This window comes from Pygocentrus nattereri, chromosome 13, assembly GCF_015220715.1.
Source record: "Pygocentrus nattereri isolate fPygNat1 chromosome 13, fPygNat1.pri, whole genome shotgun sequence".
NCBI classification, from domain to species: Eukaryota; Metazoa; Chordata; class Actinopteri; order Characiformes; family Serrasalmidae; genus Pygocentrus; species Pygocentrus nattereri.
The window spans coordinates 21270189-21293442 of NC_051223.1; the positions used below are offsets into that span (position 1 = coordinate 21270189).

The following is a 23254-nucleotide window of genomic DNA, read 5'->3' on the forward strand; positions in this document are numbered from 1 at the left end:
CAACCTCCTGATTTTGGGATGAATTATTACACAGCTACACCACATGAGATGATGCCACACTTTAAAGTCAAAACAACAAATATTTTCTCCAGTGTATTAAACATTTGTAGACACAGAATCTGAGTTGCTTCATGTGATCCTGAGTGGTGCAGTGGACTGAGCTGTCTACCCAACAGGAGGTTGTGAGTTTGAGCCCCAGTGATGCCATAGCCATCCATGAGTGTGTACTTAGTGTCTCGCAGGATGCTGTGATGGAGAGAGTCTTGGCTGGTGAGGAAGTTGAATATAAAAAAAACAAGTTCATTTTATTTAAATAACCGAAATGCAGAACTAAAAGCATTAAGATAACTTTTGACTCAATTAAGAAATCTGAGTTGTGTGTCCTCAAGTTGAATCAACTCAAGAAAAGCCATGCAATCCGTTACTATATCATTTTGAGTTGAGCTGACCTCTCAGTTCAGTGGTTCTGAAACTAGTCTTCAGGGCACCCCAGATGGTCCACATTTTTGCTCAATATCAGCTCCCACCACTTAGAAATACAGCACAAATGCTGACCCTTTTGTGGGTCCTGATGATATTTTATGAATGCTTATGCATCAGCATTTTCATGTACATATCTGTATCACGTTGTCCCAAAATTACCATATCCTACTTTCATTTTTTCAATGCTGATACCAAACCTCTGTGTCTGCTGGAAGCCCAAGAGAGGGAGAATGGCCCCATGCCTTGCTGAATGGATCTGTTAGTGGCTGAGGGAGGAAACGTCCACGAGGTCATGCACGTAAAACAACCACAGCAGCCAGAGCCTCACAATGGGTGACGGTGACTGTTTAGAAACATGTATTTGTAGAATTTTCAGTACTCAGCGGATGACAAATAAACAAAGGCTGAACTCACAACATGAAAGCAAGTTTCTCCTCGCTATTTAAGTCTCCCTTAACTTCAGGCCTTTAACATTCTTTAGGCATCAGTCACTCTCTGTGTCACTCACTTCATTGCTTTTGTGTGTGGAGATGCTGATTTACAACACTACATTGTTTTGAGGTTCTATGGACATTAGTGCCCTCACTTTGAACAATGGCATGAGCTGGGCCTCAGCCAAGGGTGGCCGTTTGCTGTTTGTTTGTGGTGTGTTGGTGATAGGTTTAGGTTGAAGTGGGTTCAATGGAGACAGATGCATGTATGTGCTGACCAAATCAGACTGAGCCATAAAACTGCTGCAATATCAAGTTTAGCTCAGTATTGTCATTTTTTTCTAGACCAGTATTAATGCTGTTTGGTTCCAGCCAGTCTGTAAAGCATCTTACAGCCCATTTTGTTTGCAGAATGGTATTCGATTCATTTCTGGCTACTTTCAGGTTGTTCAGGTGTTTTTCTGTCACAGATACCGAAAAGCTTGTATCTCCAAGTGTCATTTTTAGAGTCTGACAAAATCGGCTGTAGATCAAATATATTCTTAAAAGTTCCATTTTCTGTTTGTACTCAAAGTAAGAATTAATAATGTTCAAATGGCTTGAACGTCTCCTGCAGCAGTGAAAGTCGCTGTTTAGCAATGGTGTCTCTCTGCTGAGGTGCCTATATATATATATATATATATATATATATATATACATATATATATATATATATATGTATATATATATATATATATATATATATATATATATATATATAGAGAGAGAGAGAGAGAGAGAGAGAGAGAGAGAGCATCACCATATAGAGCTATACAGTATATTGTGAGATGATTGTTAATCATAATATTGGATTTTCCAATACAGACACAAGTCAAAATCTGTATATACATATTGTCACTCTAGTATGTTTGATCATGCCTGTATTGTGTGGCAAATATATACAGCAAAGTCACCAGTGTGGTAAATATACAGCACATTCATGATATGTAGCAAGCATAAGTAGCATATATGTACAAGTATGCATGTATAAATATATATCCCTTGCAGGTGTATGAGCACCGGATGGAGCCCATCATTTTGATTCTAGCTGACCACACTCTCCTATGCTCCAAATTCCCCCAGGGCTGCTGATTCTGTACTTCTCTGCTAAAAAAACTGCCGTACTGACTAACACTCCATCTGCGCCAGGCCCCGGAGCAGCTCGCACACTAAAATAAACGTTCGGCTTCATTTCACAGTTTATCTTACAGGGCATTCGTGAAAGGTTTGGGGCCTCATTCTCCTGTGGTCTGTGATGTTTCAAGTTGAAGCCCATTCAACTTCCCTGTCTTATCACTCGGCAGACAGAAGTCCACTTGAAGTCCCACAGGGAAAAGGCTGTCTGTATTTTTGGCAGCCAGACAACTTTTGTCTCAATTACTTCCTGTGTTATTGTAGAAGATATATCTATATAAACCCAGTGATCCTTCTCATAATAAAGAGCCATTATCTCATACACTGTTACCAAAACCTAATTACAAATTGTTTAGGGCCATTTGATCTTTTACTTCATGACTTCTTTGTCACACTTCCTTGTCTGCTGGTTCTTAATTATTTAATTAAAGGAACACCTTGGGACTGGGAAGTTGTGTTTTAACAGCAGAAAAGGGGGCATATTATGGTTATATAGAATGTTCATAATTCTGTTTTTGGGCTCTACTAGAATAGATTTGCTTGCTTCAGTGATCCAAAAACACATAATTTTTCTCATACTGTACATCTCTATTCAGCCTCTGTCTGAAACGCTCTGTTAGAGCTCCTGTGTGTTTAGTCCTCCATTCCAATGAGCCCTGTGCACTCTGATTGAGGGGCTCTGCCCATGCAGACAGACCCTTCTCTCCTGAGCAGCTGTAAACACTGGTGTGGCTATTTTTTCAATGGTGTCTCATCTGCTGTATCAGTTTGAGCCAGATTCCAATCCTGAAAGTCAGGGCAGTGTCTTCTTGACAAGGCCAGAAAACTGAACAAACTCTGACCAGCCTCCAGTAGTTGCTGTGTGTTATGTGACGGTGTGCCAAGCTTGCCGGTAGGTGGGCAATAAGGATTGTGCTACAAGGTTACATCATCTTGTAATAAAGGAAAAGAACTGGAGTTCCAACAAGGCGATTCAAGGACAAAGTTACTCCCTCTCGTGTGTACTTTGAGCTTGTAACTTTGCAGACCTTTTACATGCACAAAAAGCTTAAAGAAAGGGGGAAAAAACAGAAAAGCATAATAGGTCCACTTTAAAGGTGAATGCAGAGTTTTCCAAAATTCTGCATGATTAAATTGTTAAGATGTAAACAAAATCATTCAGAGTGGGTTGAGGTGAAATGCTCCATTCTGGAGAAACTTGCAGAGTCAGAATTGTTTTCAGTGGTAGTGATAGGAACCAGACATCTAAAGAGATACCTTACCAAAAAGTATTACATGAATTGGTTAAAAAATTAATTTCCTGATGCCTGAGATGTTTTATGATAGTTTTAAGGCTTCTGGTCTTAAACATTTTTTGGGAACGATGTACATGCAGGTTATTGTAAGGCAAAATCATCAGAAAATGTGTAAGTTCACTGGTGGTGTTGGACAGTGAATAAATTGGCTTTATTCATCTTTTAGGCATAGCAACCCCTGGTTTGTGCCACTTCATTTGATTTGAGGATGTTTGTTTATGTGTGTGTGAGAGAGATCTTTAGTTACATTCTTACATTGTGCACAGTCGTTTTTTCCCATGCCACTATTTTTTCTCACTTTCTGACATCAGGGATGTCTCACATCTGTGATGTGTAATTTACATATTGGCAGCATTTTAAAATCTTTTTTTGTGTTTTCTTTCCAGCTATCATCTTTGCTCTTTTCTTAATCTGTGTATCTGTATTTCTTCTATCCACACTATATTTCCAAAAGTACTCACTCACCCATCCAAATCATTGAATTCAGGTGTTCCAATCACTTCCATGGCTACAGGTGTATAAAACCAAGCACCTAGGCATGCAGACTGCTTCTACAAACATTTGTGAAAGAATGGGTCGTTCTCCGGAGCTCAGTAAATTCCGGCCTGGTCCTGTAATAAGATGCCACCCGTGCAACAAGTCCAGTCGTGAAATTTCCTCGCTACTAAATATTCCACAGTCAACTGTCAACTTGTTATTATAACAAAGTGGAAGTGATTGGTCCTGACCTCAAGCCAGTAGAACACCTTTGGAATGAACCAGAGAGGAGGCTGCAAGCCAGGCCTTCTTGTCCAACATCCGTGTCTGACCTCACAACTGCGCTTCTGGAAGAATGGTCAAAAATACCCATAAACGCACTCCTAAACCTTGTGGAAAGCCTTCCCAGAAGAGTTAAAGCTGTTATAGCTGCAAAGGGTGGGCCAACATCATATTAAACCCTATGGATTAAGAATGGGATGTCACTCAAGTTCATATGCGTGTGAAGCCAGACGACAGAATACTTTTGGCATACTTTTGAATATTCATTTTTAAGTAGGTTTTTACGCTTATAGTCTACTTGACATCTCACTTATCCTGTCCTGCAAGCACCAGGAGTTCATCGCAGATCACATCTGTCTCCCCTACTGTAGTAATTTTCATTTTAGAATCATCATTTGGATCCCAGAAGAATTGGTAAAATTAGGTGTCATGGAGACAGAGGAAAATGAACCAGATTTGTAGATCACAGTAACAGCAAGAATAAACAGTGGCACAAGCAGCTGTTTAAGCAGCTGTTTGTTAAACGCAGCTGTAAACAGAAGTGTTAGCTTCAAAGAATTCACGTTTGTTATTCGACATGGTCACATGATGTGTTATCAGCATTTTCTTTGGCTATTTCACACGACTTATTCTACAAAATTTACATGCTTTTAACTGTTGTGGCTGAGATTCAAATAAGTTGCAGGAGGCTTTACATTATTCAATTAAGTTAAGTGATACTTTATTTATAAATTCCACCTCCGCATTTAACCCATCCGTGAAGTGAAACACCACATACACACTAGTGAATAGACACACACATTAGGGGGCAGTGAGCACACTTGCCCAGAGCGGTGGGAAGCCCTATCCATGGTGCCCAGGGAGCAATTGGGGGTTAGGTGTCTTGCTCAAGGACACCTCAATCATGTGCTGTTAGCCCTGGGGATTGAACTGGCAACCTTCCGGTCATAGGGCCAGTTCCCTAACCTCCAGCCCACGACTGCCCAATTCAACCGCAAATTCATGTCATGTAGGTTTCGAGCAACTAAAATTGCTTTAAAATTTAATTGTGCAAAGCCAGCCTAAAGGCATGATAGGGACCTAAATTGCAAGTAAGGCCCGTTTTGGTCACATATTTTCAGTCATGTATTTTCACTATACTGGCATCATTGCTCTGACTGCTTGTTACTAACAGCAGTGGTTGGTTGCCTCAAACCTGTCGGAACTACTTTTTTGGCAGATGTTACAGATGTGAAATAATGTTCTGAGCTTCTTTGCATTATTTTTCACTTTGTTATTTTGTAATAAGCATAGATTGTTATTAAAAATGGAGATACATATAAATCAGTATTTGAAAGAAAGCTGAATGTTCAGTTGGAGCAGTACATGTGAAGAAAGCTGAAGGAATGCTAGTGAGTTTGCCTGCACTTGGACATTGTTTCAATAACATCACAGTAAAATTCTTTTAGCAGCCTGGGAATGTTGTATACACTGGCAAGCATCATTGCATGCAAATTAAAGACAGATTCTGGTTAGAATGGCAGAGTTCGTAACCTAATTGTGGAGCATGCTGGGAAGGGAACAGGCTCTGGCAAAAGCTAGTCCCCAGTCAGAACTGGTGTACACAAGGTCACACCAGCAAGAAGACATAATTGTTGCTCCCAGAGCTGCCTGTGACAGAAAAAGAGTGCAATCACATTAATTACATCTTAGGAAGGTGCAATTAAATTAATAACATCTTCACAGAGTGAGGCTCAGCAACAGGGACACATCCCTAATGGGATCAGGCAGAACCAGTTGGACCCAGAGGGTGACCCATTGTCTTCCCCCCATTCTCCCTTTGTGTATTTCTGGTCTAGCATTGGGCTGAGCATTCCTTAACCCAGCAAGGGCAAAGAAAGCCTATGATAGCAGAGTGGCAGCTTAAGGGGCTGTTCTGTGTTCATTCACCCTTCTGCCCTGATTTGATGCTACACATGCACTTATTACTGTCAGTATGAAATGTTGTGGATATGCTGCATTTGTTCAGGCTGTTTAGCGCTTTCATCATTATGTTTTGTGGCCACAAGTGTCTCAGCATGTTCCAGGGAGGATCATCCTTCAGAGACATTCGCAGTGATGCGTAATGACGTGATGCCCTTTAAGGGCTTTTTGCTGGCAACAACTCAAAGGTCTTGAATTATAAAATGCAATGCACACTATACAATATGCATTATGTGTACAGGCACGTCTTTCTTAGGTTGGAGTGCTGTGGTAAGTAGCCACAAAAATGTTCGATTTACAAGCTTTATTGCTTAGGATTTGGATTTTTTCCCTCAGCTCTGATATTTTGCCTTGATGGCATGGTTCAAATTGAAGGGTTGGGGGGGTTGGGTCGGTCCCCTGTGAAGTCCTTGATTAAAATTTTCTGACAAAATGATTACACTAAAACAGGCGGCAGTCTTCTTTTCTGTGTTTTCACCATGTTCAGTATTAGTTTTTGCTCCATGAATTAATTGAAACTCAACCAGCTTGCGCTCATAACGTAACGGAATAGTCTATTGCACAGAGACGCAATAAGCTTAACATGTGGTCCCTCATAGTTAAAAAGCAATGAAAAAATGATGTATTCAGACTTTAGAAATTTACAAACATTATGTTAAGATCCGAGGCATTAATTGAGATAGTAATGAGCTAAATATACACAAAATCATTCTTTATAGGGTGCTTTCTATTTGAAGCGGCAGCCCTAAACCCTAACTCCTCATTTTATATTTAAATTTTTTATTTAAAAAAAAAAAGATTAAAAATGTTGTCCCACATTTTGATGTCAGTGCCAAAACACAGTTTTAATCCGTAGGTGGTGCCTTATTTTAGCCACTCCCCTGCATTTTTGAGCATGTTAGAATGTTTTAGTCCAATATCTAAGTCAGGTGAAACTCCCAAATGTGTTTTTTAACTGACTTTGGACCAGTTTAGTAGAATGATCCATATATGACTGGACTTTTACCCATTTGCCCAGCAAACTGAACTAAAGTGTCGACTTTACAGGAGAAAGCAAAAATGATCTTTACTTTTATTGTAATTTAATATAAAGAGTTTTGATTACAAGCGATTGTGGAACATTTCTGTTGGTCCGTTCATCATGAAATTTTCACACAATGTAAAATGCAGCAAATTATCTCCAATTATGTCAAAAAATGAAAAAATGAAAATTTTTGGACAGACACAAAATATGCAATATTTAGGTCACCTCACAGTCAGACTTTCTACCAAGACCTCTGCCACAATCGAACCCTCTTGACGGTTCACATTAGTGTTTGTGACGTGTGACGTGTATCTGTCTTTAGTGTGAGCAGATCTCAACTCTAAAACAGCATGCACACGTACAAATCAGTAACAATACATGATCCACATTCAGCATGAACGGCACAGAATTAAAAAAATAAAGTCATATTTGCATTTAATCTTTGCATGAACAAATGTATGAATCTTCCCTTTTTAGTTAAGTTCACCACTGCTGACATGCTGTTGACTCTGGATGATGATGACATGAGTACTGGATTTATGCTACTTCAAATCAGTAATGTGAATGTAGCTTAAAAGAGAGACATATAATAGAGTAAGCTTATAAAGAATGATGTGAGATTTTTGACTACAGGTGCACTGTTAGGCCCCTGCGAGGCCTCCCTGGAGAGAGCTTTTATTGCATTGTGCCACTCCTGTGACTTGTGCTGTGAGTAGTCATGTGCCTCGGCTGTGATTGCCACTATGAGCGATGCTTACATAAGAGAGAGTGGAGTATGAAAAGGGCTGAATAGCACTGGGTCAAGGCAAAAGATCTGACTGTGTGCAGGGGACAAGGCCATTGCCCCTGGCTGACTGACATCATTTTAGCATTTCATTTGCTAAAGAGTCACTGACCCCAAGATGTTTCAGCACACTGGGCACACACACACCCACACACCCACACACATATATATATATATGTGTGTGTGTGTGTGTGTGTGTGTGTGTGTGTGTGTGTGTGTACAGCCCACAAAAGCCCACTGTTTTGTTCAATTGGTACAGGGTATTTATTGTCTTCAAATGATGTAGAAGAATAACAGTGACAAATTTCATCCATTAAGTGCTTTGCATCTGAAAAGAAAAAGAATTAGAGCACATTGGAACCCTGAACAGCCGTGCAATGCTTGGTAGACCACTAAAACTGTCACCATCAGATAAACAGCGCTTAAACTTTTTATCTTTGAGGATGAGAAAATAAGCCCCCACACATCCCTCAGATCTGAAAAATCCACATGTGATTCTTTCCACCCTTCTACTGTGAGGAGGCAACTCAAGGATTTAGGTATGACAGGATGCGTAGCTGTCAAGAAGCTGTTACTGAGAAAAGGAAAAATTGCAAGACAAATAAAGAACCTGCTGGTGCTCTCAGAATAGACTGACCACCCCAGTGTCCAGACCTCAACATCACTGTAATTGTGTTTGGGAATACTTGGATCATCAGAAGCAGAAGGGTGGACACACTAAATACTGGAAAGTGTGATATTATTTTATGTCGTGGCTTCTGTGTAATTTTCTTCTGCTTTTTTCCTAATGCTAAAAATGAATAATTTGTACTTAATGGTGGTCTCTGACTTTTGCACAGTACCGTAGTCATGACTGAAAATGTATGAAACTAATCACTAATTGCTTCCTTTATAAAATCTGTCACTTGAATCGGTGCTTTTAGGCTTTCCCCTTTTACTGAACGGAAGCCCATCATGAGCATTTAGCCTTCATGGCATATTTGCAGATAGCTTTTTTATATTATTGAGTAATGCCACACATTTAATGCTTCTGCGTTAAGGTTTATAGGCTTGTCTGTGGATCAGATGATTTTGTACCTCAGTCAGTGTTCTCCCTCAGAGACTCTGTTTCTTAATGGCTGTACGTGGAAGTGTCCTTGCTGAAGGGGCTCTGGACAGTTATAAAGCTTTCACTCTGACGTGGGCCAAAGGTTGTCTGAACTAATAAACACACCTCACTGGTTGCCAGGCAACAAGTGTTACCTTATGCTAAAGTGTGTGTGAGAGGAAAAAAAGTCTTATAACTGGAAAGGATGACGACATTAAGAAGGAATTTCCTAAACGCTGAGGCATAGCGTGGTCCCGGGGAAGCTGTTGGTTTAAGATTGCTGGCAGGATGCTCGCATGTTATTTTTCCCTGCATGTGAAAGCAGTTCTTCTCTCTCTCTCTCTCTCTCTCTCTCTCTCTCTCTCTCTCTCTCTCTCTTTCTCTCTCTCTCCCTCTCTCTCTCTCTGTCTTGGATATGTGTGTGTGTGACTGCAACTTAAGTGGTTTCTCAGCACAGATGTGCCACAGTCCTCCTTCGTCAGCTGCAGGGCTGTTCTTGATGAGCAAATTTAATCAGATACAGTAGCACAGCGATCAGGGCTCACAGCTGCCACTCCCTGAAGTGCAATGCTTAATGTCAGCTGTTCCAGGACGGCACACATCTCTGTACATGTGAGAATGTGCACAGAGGTCAGTAGAGAAGTATAAACCCTAAAAGCCTAAACATTCTGACATTCGTTCTGACAACGTTCTGACATTCACCAGTGTTTTGTTATCTGGGATTAGTTCTTAGGTAAGAATCTACGCACTCAAGGTGACAAAGATGTGGACAATTGGTTGGTTTAAGAACACGTATGAATCTGACGTAGACTTTTTCTTAGGACCTTTCTCAAGAACCAGTGTAAGGGAAAACTTAGGAAGACATTGGTGAATGAGGTCCATAATTTACTCTTTATTGGGCCAGCCTGGTATTTTCAATTCTTAAGCAAAAGATCAGTTGCCTATTTAAATAACATGAGTCAAATAAAGTGCTACATGAAAAGGAAGAGGCAAATGGCTATTTAGAACAATGACTCATGCATAATTATGCTCCAGCATTTTGGGACAAGTGTAGCAGCAGCATTCAAATACAGCACAAGAGCACTTCCCTCCCTAATGTTTTTTATGTCATAAAGTTGCAACACAGATCGGCAAAAAAGTAAATAAAATAAATATATTGTCATGTATGGTATGTGCAGGGAGGCTGGATTTAAGTGCAAGCAGACTTTAATGAGAAAAACAAACTAGCAAAGTGCAAAGTCACAAACTACAGGGCTTAAACAAAGAAACACAAAGCACAAACAAAACACGAGGCAGGGAAAGAACAACTACACAAGACAAAGTCACAAGTGAGGAGTGACAAGTAGAACAGACGACTGACTAAAACAAAGGGCGAGATAAAGGTTATAACAAATGGGGAACACCTGGGAGAGAGAGGAGACAGACTACAGACAGGTGAAGATACTAATGGGGAAGGTGGGGAAAAGGCGGAGCAGAAGATCCAGAAACAAACACAAGCACATGGCAACAGCACAGGGCAAGAAACAGACCCAAGAATAAGGGGAAACCGTGACATATATAATAAGTAATATATAAAATCAATAAAAAAATAAATTGGCCGGTTGCCAACAGCATCAAGCAAAAACCTGATGATTCTAGTCATGTATCCCTATTATATACATGTAATATATGTTACATACATGTGCACTACAGTATCCACATAATGTTCTTTCACATTAATTACAATACTTCACAACCCACACACCACTGAACGTGAATGTTTCAGTTGATGTCTGCTAAACTTTGGCTTGTTTAGCCTTTGCACTGTGTGTAGCACCCTGATTTCCTTTTTGGGTATCAATCAAGTCCATCTATTCCATCCTTCCTAAAACATGTTTATACTCATATGATGGTCAATAAAATCATTATCAATTGCAAATAAAGCGCATAAATGTGAACAGGCACATTCTCTCCTGTTTGCGGTAAAAGCCGCGGCGCTCCTGTTTAAAACTGCCCTTAGCATTGCTGGAGGAGTAGAGGAGTAAGCTTTGATGGGAAAAATTTGAGCACATGTTAAATGTCTGTGAAATCTTAAATACATTTAACTGATAGATGATAGCACACCAGAATTTTAACCATTTGTCTTGCAGTCTGAATCATTAGGAGTATCATGACTGGCATGAAAGATTTCCTAGTTTCCTTTTACAGTTGTCTGAAAGTTTGGGCAACCCTGGTCAAATTGCCTGTTTTATTAATTTTCTGTGGGACTTTTTTACTATGGAGCTGAGTACAATATATTATTCAGCATAAAGCAACTACAAAAAAAAAAGACAAGACTAGAAAATATGTCTAAACACTTTCTCCATCCAATTCTCACTGTATGAAATGCCAGAAAATGGAAGTTAATGAGGGCTGTTGAAACTGAGGCAAGATCTGAAAGACCAGGAAAAACCTGCTTGTAGACTGATGCAAAGCAAAACCCCGACATCACTGTGGAGGAACCTACAGGAAGATTTGGTGTAAGATTAGTGATGCACTGGTCCACTTTGTTGGTGCACATCATCGACATGCAAAGGTCATCAGAGGGTAACATTAACTATGATTCTCATCACAAAAGTCAACATGTGAAGTATGCAACACAGCACTTAGATAAACCAGGAGCATTTCAGAATAATGTTCTGTTGAAACGAGAACTGAACTTCAGCTACGATCACCAAACATAGTTTTGGAGAAAGAAATTGAAGCATAGAACAGAACTTTGCTAGGTGTTAAGCAAGGTGGGTGTGCATCTGTTAAGCTTGGGGGATGTGTTGCAGCACACAAATAGAGAAAGACTGTTAGCTGGCTGCATAAAATATTTGAACGTTGTAATTTCAGGGGAAGGGGGGGGGGGGCGCTCACTAATCACTGACTTATGCTTTATTTGAATTTTGTTTTTGACAATATATTAAATTCAGCAAATAATAATAAGCATGTATTAAAAAATGACAAAACATTTTATTGCTCAAATTTCACTCTTTGATGTCTCAAACTTACTATTGAGTCTCTTAAAATTCCTTAAAATAAATAGCAGTAGACCAAAATGGAGACATGACATAATTATGGCCCAGATAAAATTTATAATAGCTATTCATAGCATCAAAATGCAGCATCAAAGGCGGTCTTGGATGAGAAATGGATAAGTTCATGCTGAGATTTCTCTCTGTAGTTCTGTTGCAGATCAACATGAACGTCATTGTCTTGCATATTTGAGCACAGTGTGTGACTTTATTTAGGTCTGTACTGAAAGAAGAAGGAGTCGCATCCTCTATAGAGAACATACATCTGCACATTTTAAATGAAAAATCATGACAAATCATGGCCTGTGCAAAAGTTAACTCAGGGGTTGTGAAACGTTTGCTTGCAGCTATATGAGTGTGGGAGAGTGTGTTTGTAGGGTGTGTGTGTTTATAAGTTGAGCCAGGAGATCAAGGTGGAGCCGATCAGGCCTCCAGAGTGAGCAGCTATGGGGAGAGCGGGAGAAACTCAGTGTACTTAAATGACGCAAGCACCTTGCTCCAATTTCTCAACACTGATGAATGCACTCTCCCGCTCTCTTTCTCTGTATCTCTCTCTCTCTCTCTCGCTCTCTTTCTCTCTCTCTATGTCTCTTTCTCTCTGTCTGTTTCTCACTCACGTAAACACACACACAGTTACACACAAATGCGTGGTGGTCTTTTGAGAGAACACCGTTCTTGCTGAGTTGAATTCCTGCAGGGATGTTGAATTGGGGTCACACAGCCAGAAAAAAAAACCACACAAGCAGATGTTTCAGTCTTGGAGCCTTGGGATGCCACTTAAAGTTCTTCACTTTAGAACAGGATGTGTGAACCTGAAATCACAGAGGTGTTTTAATGACATTACCTTACTGGCCTCACACAAAATGCAGGGACGTGTGAAAGCGAGGTCTTAGAAATAAACACAGGTGCCTATGTGTGGGAAACATTGTAAAGCACCCTGTAAAGAATAAGATCCTAACAAAAAATTGTATTTTATTAGACTTTTATTTTAGTTTGTCTCAGATACTGCCTTTTTCAACAAGAAAACACATGAACAGGAATATAAGTCACACAAGTTTAAGAAGGCATTCTCAGAATGGATCACCTGAAAGGCATTTAAAGTTTGCTTCTTTGTTTATGCACTGGCAGTATGAGATAACATGAAGTGTAGGTAAGCTAAAAAAGAAGCAAATAACTAAAGAAGCAAACTTCAGACATGAACATGTCTTGGGTGATCATCTGTTTTTGGGGCAAATGGGAAGATTTGAATGTGTGGTGAACCATTCCTTTAAATGGAACCCTAATATACTATCTGTGACCAGGGCACCACAGTGTATGTAGTGAGTTGGCCTTATACAACTTTATAACTTCATAACTCAGCAATGGTATGGCTGTGGAAGAATATTGGCCTGATGATTGGATGAAACACAAGATACTGTACATGAGTACATAAAGCTTTATTTTATTGTATCTACAGCATTAAGAGCCATTTTTTCAGGTTATTGTAAAGTAAAATATTGTATAGTAAATTGCAATGCCAGTGGAAAATAACCACTGCAAATGATTTTTAGCCTATGCTGTAGCTTCGTCTGCATCTGCCAAACTAGCCCCAAATGCATCTTTCTAATTCAATGAATTCTAATTCCAATTTTTCTAGTTCTGTGAGACACCACCAGGGGGAGTGAAGGTTAACTCATTGGAAGAAACCAAGTGGTATTTGTGTTTTGATGCCTGTGTTTCACATGAGAGAAGTGGCTGTTTAGAGAGAGCCAGACAAAAAGAGAAAAGATGGATTTACAATTTACAGTGTACATTTCTTTATTAACAGTGCAAAACAGTGCACGGACATTTCTTGTAAGGCAAGTGACCACAAGAAAACCCTGCAGACCAAAGTCACGTTATATGTGGTTGGAAATGAGCCACAGCCATATAACAAGAGCAGGGGGTAAATGACCCAATGGCAGTGTGAGTTCTGGGTGTTTAGTACATAGGAACAGGCCCAGGAGGGTGCTGGGCATTGCTGTGCTGGGCACATTATAGCTGCTTGACTGTGTTGACCTTGCCTGGATTAGAGCATATGTGGAACATGCCATATAGCGGGTTATGCAATGCTGAATGAGTAAAAGTCAATGTATATCCATCAAGTAATCCTTAAATAAATGCTTGCTGCACCTCCAGAGAATCCACATACATTTCTAGAATATAGTTTTTACATTTAGACTTCGTGTTTCTAAGCTTTGCTTTAAGACAAGTAAACACCATGTTGCTTTTTAGGCCATCTCTTTCAACTCTTAATTCTGAAGATAATACATTTTGAGATCATTGGTAGAGAGCTAAGAAGCTGGTAAAAAATCCAATCAGATTAATTCTAGATGCATATCTATAATGATGAACAGAGCTGTTGATAATTCCCAAATAACTGAGAAAGCACTTTGAATGATGTTACAATTAGGGATACACTGGTATGGGAACTATAGGCTGATAGCGATATCCAGAATTTTTTGTGTCTGCCAATGAAGATGCTGATAAATAAACATTTATAAAATGTAGAAATTGAGACTTTGTCTAGCTGGATTTACACAAGAGAAAAACATGTATTTTAGAACATTCTGAAAGCAGTAAAATAAATAAAATGTAGATATTAGCAAAGCAGTCCAGCAACATAGTAACACATCATCACCTAAACATTCTGCTCCTTTGCTCTTTTCATTGTATATACCTTACTATTAATAAATATAATGTCAGTAACATCTTGTATTTGAAAACCGTGTTGTAAGTAAATAATGACAATGTAAGTTGTTACAGTTGAAGTAATACGTTTACATACACTTAGGATGAAGTCATTAAAACTATTAATTCACTTCACAGATTTCATGTCAACAAACCATAGCTTCAGCAAGTTAGGATATCTTTATACTTTGTACATGACAAATGCTTACATATCATTCTCTATATCAAAATTCCAGTGGGTCAGAAGTTCACATGTACCAAGTTGACTGTACCTTTAAATATCATGGAAAACTGGAAAAATCATGGTTTTAGAAGCTTCTTATAGGCTGATTGACATCATTTGAGTTAACTGGAAGTGTACCTGTGGCAGTATTTTAAGGCCTACCTTCAAGGCCTACCTGCTTCTTTGCTTGACATCATGGGAAAATGAAAAAAAAGAAAAAGAACAGTGGACCCTCACAAGTCTGGTACATTCTTGGGAGCAATTATCAAATGCTTGAATGTCCCACATTCATCTGTTCAAACAATAATATGCACGTAAAAACACCATGAGACAGCACAGCCATCATAGCGTTCAGGAAGGAGACACGTTCTGTCTCCTAGAGATAAATGTATATTGATGTGAGAAATACAAATTAATCCAAGAATAACAAACAGCCTTGTGAAGATGCTGGAGGAAACAGGTACAAAAGTATCAATATCAACAGATATTGACCTGAAAGGCCGTTCAGCAAGAAAGAAGCCACTGTCAGTGCACGTGGGAACAAAGATCTGACTTTTGGGAGAAATGTCCTTTGGTCTGACAAAACAAAAATGGAACTGTTTGGCCATATTCACCAACATTATGCATGGAGGTAAAAGGGGGAGGCATAAAGGCCAAAAAACACCATCCCAACCATGAAGAATGGGGGTGGCAGCATCGTGTTGTGGGAGTGCTTTGCTGTAGGAGGGACTGGTGCACTTCACAAAATAGATGGCAGTATGAAGAAGGAAATGTGGACATATTGAAGCAGCATCTCACAGCCAGTTGTTAAAGCTTGGGTGCAAATGGGTCTTCCAAATGGACATCCAAGTTGTGGCAGAATAGCAAAAAGGACAACAAAGTGAAGGTAATGGAGTGGCCATCACAAAGCCTTGACCCCAGTCCTATAGAAAATGTATGGGCAGAACTGAAAAAGCTTTTGCAAACAAGGAGGCCTATAAACCTGACTCAGTTACACCAATTCTGTCAGGAGCAGGGTTGGGATAGCTACTGAAAAATTAGTAGTTAGCTACTTTGTAGCTACTTTCTCTAAATGTGTAGCTAGCTACAATTGATCTACTTTTCCAGAAATAGTATTGACTACGCTTTAGCTTCTTTTTGAAAATAGTGCACTAGTTTTTAGCTACTTTCAAAGCGCGATTGTCAGAATGTTTGTTTGTGAATCTCCACCTGACACACCAAATAAGCCCAACTGACAGTGTGAACAAGACACTGCATTTAATCAAGTGCCAGAAAGAAACATACCATTGAAAAGCTGCAGATATACAAAAAGATCACCAGAAAGTGTAACCAACAATCAGACTAACACAACCAAAGGTGTGATATCCAACAAACATGAAGACTAAAGGCAAAGTCAATCATTCAACTCAACTCAAATTTATTTGTAAAGCAGTTCCAGGTTTTTACTAACAAAAATAACTGAATACAAACCAGAGAATTTTGTGCAAAGTTTTGTCTACCGTTGAAATAAAACTGCTCCAATTTAAACATTTCAGCAAGATACACTGATGATAACATTATGAGCACCTCCTTGTTTCTACACTCTGTTTATCAGTTCCATTTATTGTATAGGTGCACATTGTAGTTCTACAATTACAGACTGTAGTCCATCTGTTTCTCTGCATACATTGTTAGCCCCCTTTTACCTTGTTCTTCAGTGGTCAGGACCCCCATGGACCCTCAGAGCAGGTACTATTTGGGTGGTGGATCATTCTCAGCACCGCAGTAACACTGACATGGTGGTGGAATTCTTCTGCTCCACCTTAAATGGAGCAGCAGTACAATCTGGCGCCTCAGGCACCATTTAAGGTGGAACGGGACAATTCGAATGAGAAGCTGGAGGATGAGAAGTGACTTCAACCTCATAAAAAGTCAAACATTGAGAGGCAATTTATAAGAAACCCGTGGAGAAGTTTCCTGAGATGCGAGAAAAGCAGCTACAGCTGAGCTAAAGGTTAAAGCTGAGTAAAGTGAGTCTGAGTTTGGGTTTATATTTTTAGCCTGTACTACAACATCAGCCCATACTGAGATATACTTACAGCCAAGAGGGTAAAACAGGCATAAAGTGTTGTGGCTCTCAAGGTGATTTCATTATTGCTGAAAGGAGAAAATGGCTCTTCTTAACATTTCGGTTGTGACCCCTGAGTTACGCCTGCTAGTAAAGGGTGATTGCACAGTGGCCACCAGCCCAGTGAATGACCGTGATCTGTGGTTCAGGTTTTGCTTGGATTGACTGAAGCCTGTAGCGAAATTGTAGCAAAAATTTTCACTATAGCTACACAAAAAATTTTAGGCGCTACAGCTACTAGGTACATTTAATAAAACTGTAGCGGCTAGAGCTACTAGCTACTAATATTTATAGCTAATGGGCCTGCCTTCCAGCAATGTGTTGTAAGAAGCTTGTGAAGGGCAAGCTGATACATTTCACGTTGAGGTTGAACAATTTAAAGGCAGTGCTGCCTTGTGCATACAAACCTTTGAGCCACTGGGATGTGATGATAGAAATTAAAGCTGAAATAAATCATTGTTTGTGGCCTAGTTCTGAATTTTCATATTCTTAAAACCTAGTAGTGATACTAATGGACCTAAGGCCTAAGAGAATGTGTACTAGGACTAAATTTCAGGAATTGTGAAATACTTTAATTAAATACTTTAATTTAGTTAAATTACTGAGGCTAAGGTATACGTAAACGTATGACTTCAACTGTATGTATGATATATAATATTTAAATCTGCATTGTATAAGCAGTTGTATATAAAATAAAGCGATATCAGGTTTTTTGAATAATGTACGTACATTAGTGTATATTTTTAGCTCCAGGTTTTCTGAAGTCCATATAAGTGTTGGAACAAAAACAGAAAGGTTTGGTTAAGTACAACTAATCATTAAAATGATGGATGTGGTTGAGGAAGCTCTTACATGTTAGAGGGTCTCTTCACCTCTCCTCCACATATCTCCCATACTTCTGTGTTTGTTTAACCTTGTGAGTCAGCTACTATGGGCGGCGGGTGTCATTTGTAATGAATGCTTTACAGTCCTGTAAACAAAGGTCGGTGTCTGAATGACACAACATTTCAAAATGTCGAGAGGACACAAGGTTGCCTGTTCCCTGCTCTTATGTGTGTTATGGAAGTCATGGTATGCCTCTCTCATGGAGGTCCAAATACCCATCCTGTTGAACAGCAAAATCTGTGTGTGTGTGTGTGTTATCAAGACAAAAGTGTTCTGATCATGTAAGAAAACCAGAGAAAATAGAGTAATCTATATGAGTCATTTATATAATCTATAGAAATCCATATTTGTTAAGGTTGAAAGTTACATGTTTAATTTTTTTAAAAAGTCTTTTTTAGGTTACTAGAGTTAAACATAGCATAAGCTTTGAGGTTAGGCTTAATAAATATATTACAAATATACTTACATACATATACTTGTATGCAAAAGTTTGGGTGCCCCCAGTCAAACTACATATGGTGTTGATTTTCTAATCAAAAGTAATATCACTTTCTCCGGTATCCCACTTCTGACGCCAGTGGTAGTGTTCACCTCTATCAAAAGAGACATAGCTTTCACACAAGTTATTATTCTTTATTTTCCAGCTATGCTGTACATAAGTAGAGTTTCACACACAGGGGCAGCTCCTGGCCCCACTTTCTACAGTAAGAGTCCTTAGCAAAAAAGATCACCAACCTGAACCTAAAACATGAAAACATTTCTACAATAAGTTAACACATCCTTTACAGAGAACACTTTTTAATGCATAATTACTGTTTATTTGCTGAATTTAATACATTAAAAAATAAAACCTAAAATGTTGTGACACATTTTATATCTTATGATTTATTTTTTCCAATACTCTGGCAGGTTAAAAAAAAATCTGTCCACTACATTTACATACCTGTGTAGAGATGCAGAAAAGGGATTCACATGTAAGCGTAAGGCTTTCAGAGGCCTCAGTCGGCACAAAACTCTAAGCTACATGTAGAGTGACTTTGCAGAGCTATCTATCGAACGCTGACCCAAACAATTTTCAACTCAAGCTACTTTAAGACTTTACAGAGTTTTAAAACAGCCCTTTATTGCATCCAGTGCTTTACCTCTTCTGTCCATTGTCTACAACACAACTAGAGACTTTCTTCTTCGTTTTTCTGTACCTTTTGAATTTAGACTTTGTTCTGTTAGTGCACATGTTTATGTTATGTGCAGGAATGTCGGTAGACACGTATATACAAATGTTGCAATTTATACATATACTGTTGCAATTATGTATTGCAAGTTATTATGCAAGGTATTAGCTCCATTTTTCCATTTACAAAAGTAATGAAAAAGTATACAAATACAAACATGTCTCTTTCCCCTGAGAAAAAGCTACATTTTGTTACTTTATCTTTAATACAGATATATGTAAACAATCTGTTCTGATTGGTGGCCCTGTGTTATGCCTCATTTAAAAAGCAGTCCAGGCTGAAACACTCATAAGTCCAGTGTTATTGTTGGGAGCTAAACTGCTGTAGGCTTAATAGGCAGGTATGTCTAAATGCAGCAGTTTTGTGACATTGCAGAAACAATATTTTTCAGCTTCCATATATAAATAATTGTTTGCCTTTAAGCACATGATTGTCCCTTTGAGGGTACATTTACACTGTTTGTACTTTGGGAGATTTACATGGACATTATCCTTTATTCCAACAGTGTAGGTGATAGCAGGGAACACTTTCCTGGACAGCACTCTATCATCAAGTGTCATTATGAGTAATACGTTTCTGTGCCCATGTCAAATCTTCAAGCCTCATACTAGCTATTAAGGGAGTGGCAGTACAGTATCTAATGACAGTTGTTAGCTACACAGCAGTAAAGAGACCATTAAAAAATGGATAGCATAAAAACAAACTGCTGCAGATCGTTATTATCAATATAGATCATTTAAAAACCCAAACACAGAGTGACCCTCTGTATACCTGGCCATGTTTGTGGCATTGAATATTTTATCATTGTAGTTTCAATCAGAATCAGATTACCTTTGATCCAGAATGTTGGTTTATATAACTACTGTGACATCATGTACTCTGACCTCCATTCCCTGGAACCAAGAGGTGTGAACGGAGGAGTGTGTGAGTGCAATGGCCTGTAGTTTTGTTCTGAATTATAAGTTCCTGTACTGCAGTGAACCCCTCGACAAATATTACTCATATCCTGCTGATGTGACAATTATTATATGACCAGCGTAATAACCCAGATGAACAGCGTCTCCAAGTGAGTTGATTTAACAATTAACTCCTTTCTAGGTATTGCTGAGGAGAGGCTTCTTTATAGCCTTGCACAAATCATACACACATAAAAGTAGGAGCCTATTTAAAAATGAGGCTGCGCTCTAAAGCAACACAGCAGCTCTGCTGTAACTCTGAAAGGTCTGTGGTGAAGGTGCCCGTCTGAGGTCTTGGTGAAATGCCAGAGTAATTGTAGATACTAATCTGCAGTTAGGATAGAGTCTGTATAAGTACATTTTGGCTTCATTGAACTCTAAATAATTAGTTAACAGAATAGAAGATGCAGAATTTTCTTATGGCAACACTCTTAGCAAAAAGAGTTCTATATAGTTCCACAAAATAAGATTCTCTGACTGACTGTAAATTCTGTTAGAACCCTATATAGAAGCAATTTATGGAACAGTCTTTAAAGAATCATGTACAACCTCTTTTTCCATTGTGGCACATTTTATATTTTATGTTTTATTTTTCCAATATGTGAAACTCTATATGTGAAAATCTAAATATTTAAGTGTGTACTCTGTAGAGGATATGTTAATGCATTTTCGCTTAGAATATCAAAGGTACAGGTAATTTGAGCGGAGATGTTCAAACTTTTGCATCTCTCTGTATATAATCATTGCATTTACTAAAGAACCCTTGAAGAACCCCCTATTTTAAGGGCTAACGGAACTATTTACAAAATTTTAAGGAAGTTTTACATTTTACCTTACTGTCACACCTCAGACGGACTCTCCTAGTGTTGTGAACTACATTTCCCATGAAACCGTGGGAGAACACATGGCTAAGGACTTCATTGTAGCATCGGAGTCCCTAACGGACCCCATTACCCAGGAGTCAAAAAGAGATCACATGATTAGTGACGTTCGGTCTCGCACCTATCAGCGCTCCCCATCACCAGATTACCGACTGGTTTCACCTGTGTGGCTTTAGTTTAGTATATAAGCCCGGGTTGTAGTCAGGTCAAATTGTGAAGTATTGTTTCACTTGCGAACTTACTAAGCGGTTCTCTGAATGCCTGTTTCTGTTTTGTTCTGACCCTGATCTTGTTTTTCGACTCTGCCATTTGCCTTGTCCTTTTTGTACTGATTGCTGGATTTTGGATTTGTGCTTTTGACCCTTTTTGCCTGTTGTTTCAACCTTGTCTTTTGGATTGCCCTTTTGTTTTGTCTGCCTGGTGAGGTGATCACATTTGTGATCATCTATTCTTTTTTGGTTTTGACCCACGCATGTACTTGGTCTACGACTTTGCCTAGTGTTAATAAACCCGCTCTTTTCACTTTTATCCACATTCGTCTGGAACTTGCTGACTGCTTACACAAGTTATAACAATATATTCACAAAAATCTTAAAGGGACACTTTTAAAGTGTTATTCAGACCTACTGCATGTACTGTGGATGTTTTAAGAAGCACATAGGAAAAGATTCATGTAAATCGTGGACAAACCCAGAGCCAGGCAGAGTCCTTTGACTTTGTATTCACCTGTCCAGATGTGGATGGCTTACAGCTTCATCTGGACATGGAATGTACATTGTAATGAAAAACCAATAATAACACACAAAGATGAACTTTGTAATCTTCTTAAAGATCTCCCATTTTTACAGAAGCCTGGACTTTTGGCTATGTCTCATTTTTCATAATGCTGCTCGGCGAGCATTATGGCGGTCATCAGTCGTGACTCTGGCTGGCCCAGGTGCTCTGTTTTCCCCTTCTGGGAAGATAATCACTAAAAATACATCAGTCCTAAGCTGCTTAAGGCGAGCAGGAAGGAGCTCACAGCAGTGGCTCAAGGCTGCTTTGCCAACAAACGCAGCAGCCCTTCCCATCCCAAGAGCACTTTAATCTGCTACCTGTGGCTCTGCTGTCCTCAGACTTTGTGGTCCCAGTGTCGGACAACTGAGCCATTTGTGGGCTGCTCCTGCATGGTGTTTTCTCTGTCTACTCTGAGTGTCCTGCGGTGGGGGTAGAAAACTTCATCATGCCCAACCTGCCCAACCTCAACAGCCTGGGCAAGCTGTGTGGCTCAGGCCGCAGCGACGACTCTATTATCCAGGATCGGGCCAGGCACAAGAACTCTGTACGCCGCATGTCCATCATCGAGGACGGAAATGTGGCTGAGGTGCTCTACCTCATTCCCAAACAGTCCATGATGGAGCAGCTGCCCTTCCTCAACCCCAACGAATATGTGATCCTGGAGAAGATGGCACCTCCTCCTATGGGACCTGGTAAGGGAGCAAACAAGAGAGGTCTTTTAAAATCACAGCCACGAGAGAAAAGACCCACACTAATTTAGGGCTGCCATGATTAGACATAATTACTCCAAGAAAAAAGTGGTACCTTCTTAAAGAATCAGCAGGGATTATCTTTGTGAATATAATGCATAGTTTAAGTTCTCCTGCTCTCTGTTTTAGAAACAGACCTTGATGGTTCTCATGTATGTTTTTTACCATGTCATTTTTATTTATTTATCATAAGTATTTTTTTATTTTGGAATCCATTGTGTAATGGATGTATGCAATAATTTACAGTTCATATGCATGGTTTGTTATTGCCAAGTTAAATCTGTTTTTAATTGCCCGGTTGCACCTCAAACCAATATTAATATCACTTGCTTAATACTACTTAATATCACATATTAATCACTTGCTGAAGAGTAGAGGTTGCTATTTGGGACAGTCATGGGCTGGAGGTTAGGGAACTGGCCCTGTGACCGGAAGGTTGCCGGTTTGATCCCCAGTGCCAACAGTCCATGACTGAGGTGTCCTTGAGCAAGACACCTAACCCCCAATTGCTCCCATAGGGCTGCCCACTGCTCCGGGCAAGTGTGCCACAGCCCCCTAGTGTGTTTGTGGTGTTTCACTTCATGGATGGGTTAAATGCGGAGGTGAAATTTCCCTGTTTGTGGGATTAAAAAGTGTCACTTAAACTAATGCAATTGATTGTACAAGCTCTATTCTAAATATCGTTGCTGTCCAAAGAAA

General features: G+C 39.4%; 1 protein-coding gene across 48 annotated transcripts in view; it reads left to right on the forward strand.

Moving 5' to 3' along the window:
* Positions 1–23254, forward strand: part of ablim1b (actin binding LIM protein 1b) — a 100470-nt gene that overhangs the window by 5480 nt on the left and 71736 nt on the right. For 6 of the 48 annotated variants that reach the window (XM_017695969.2, XM_037544015.1, XM_017695972.2 and 3 more), the window contains exon 1: positions 22357–22498. The exons of 2 other annotated variants lie outside the window; for them this stretch is intronic. In XM_017695969.2, the coding sequence (XP_017551458.2) occupies positions 22360–22498 (139 nt within the window). In that variant the 5' untranslated portion in view covers positions 22357–22359. Of the gene's footprint in view, positions 1–22212; positions 22499–23254 lie in introns of those variants that run through there. 40 more of the 48 variants (XM_017695997.1, XM_037544023.1, XM_037544024.1 and 37 more) reach the window with 21 other exon arrangements.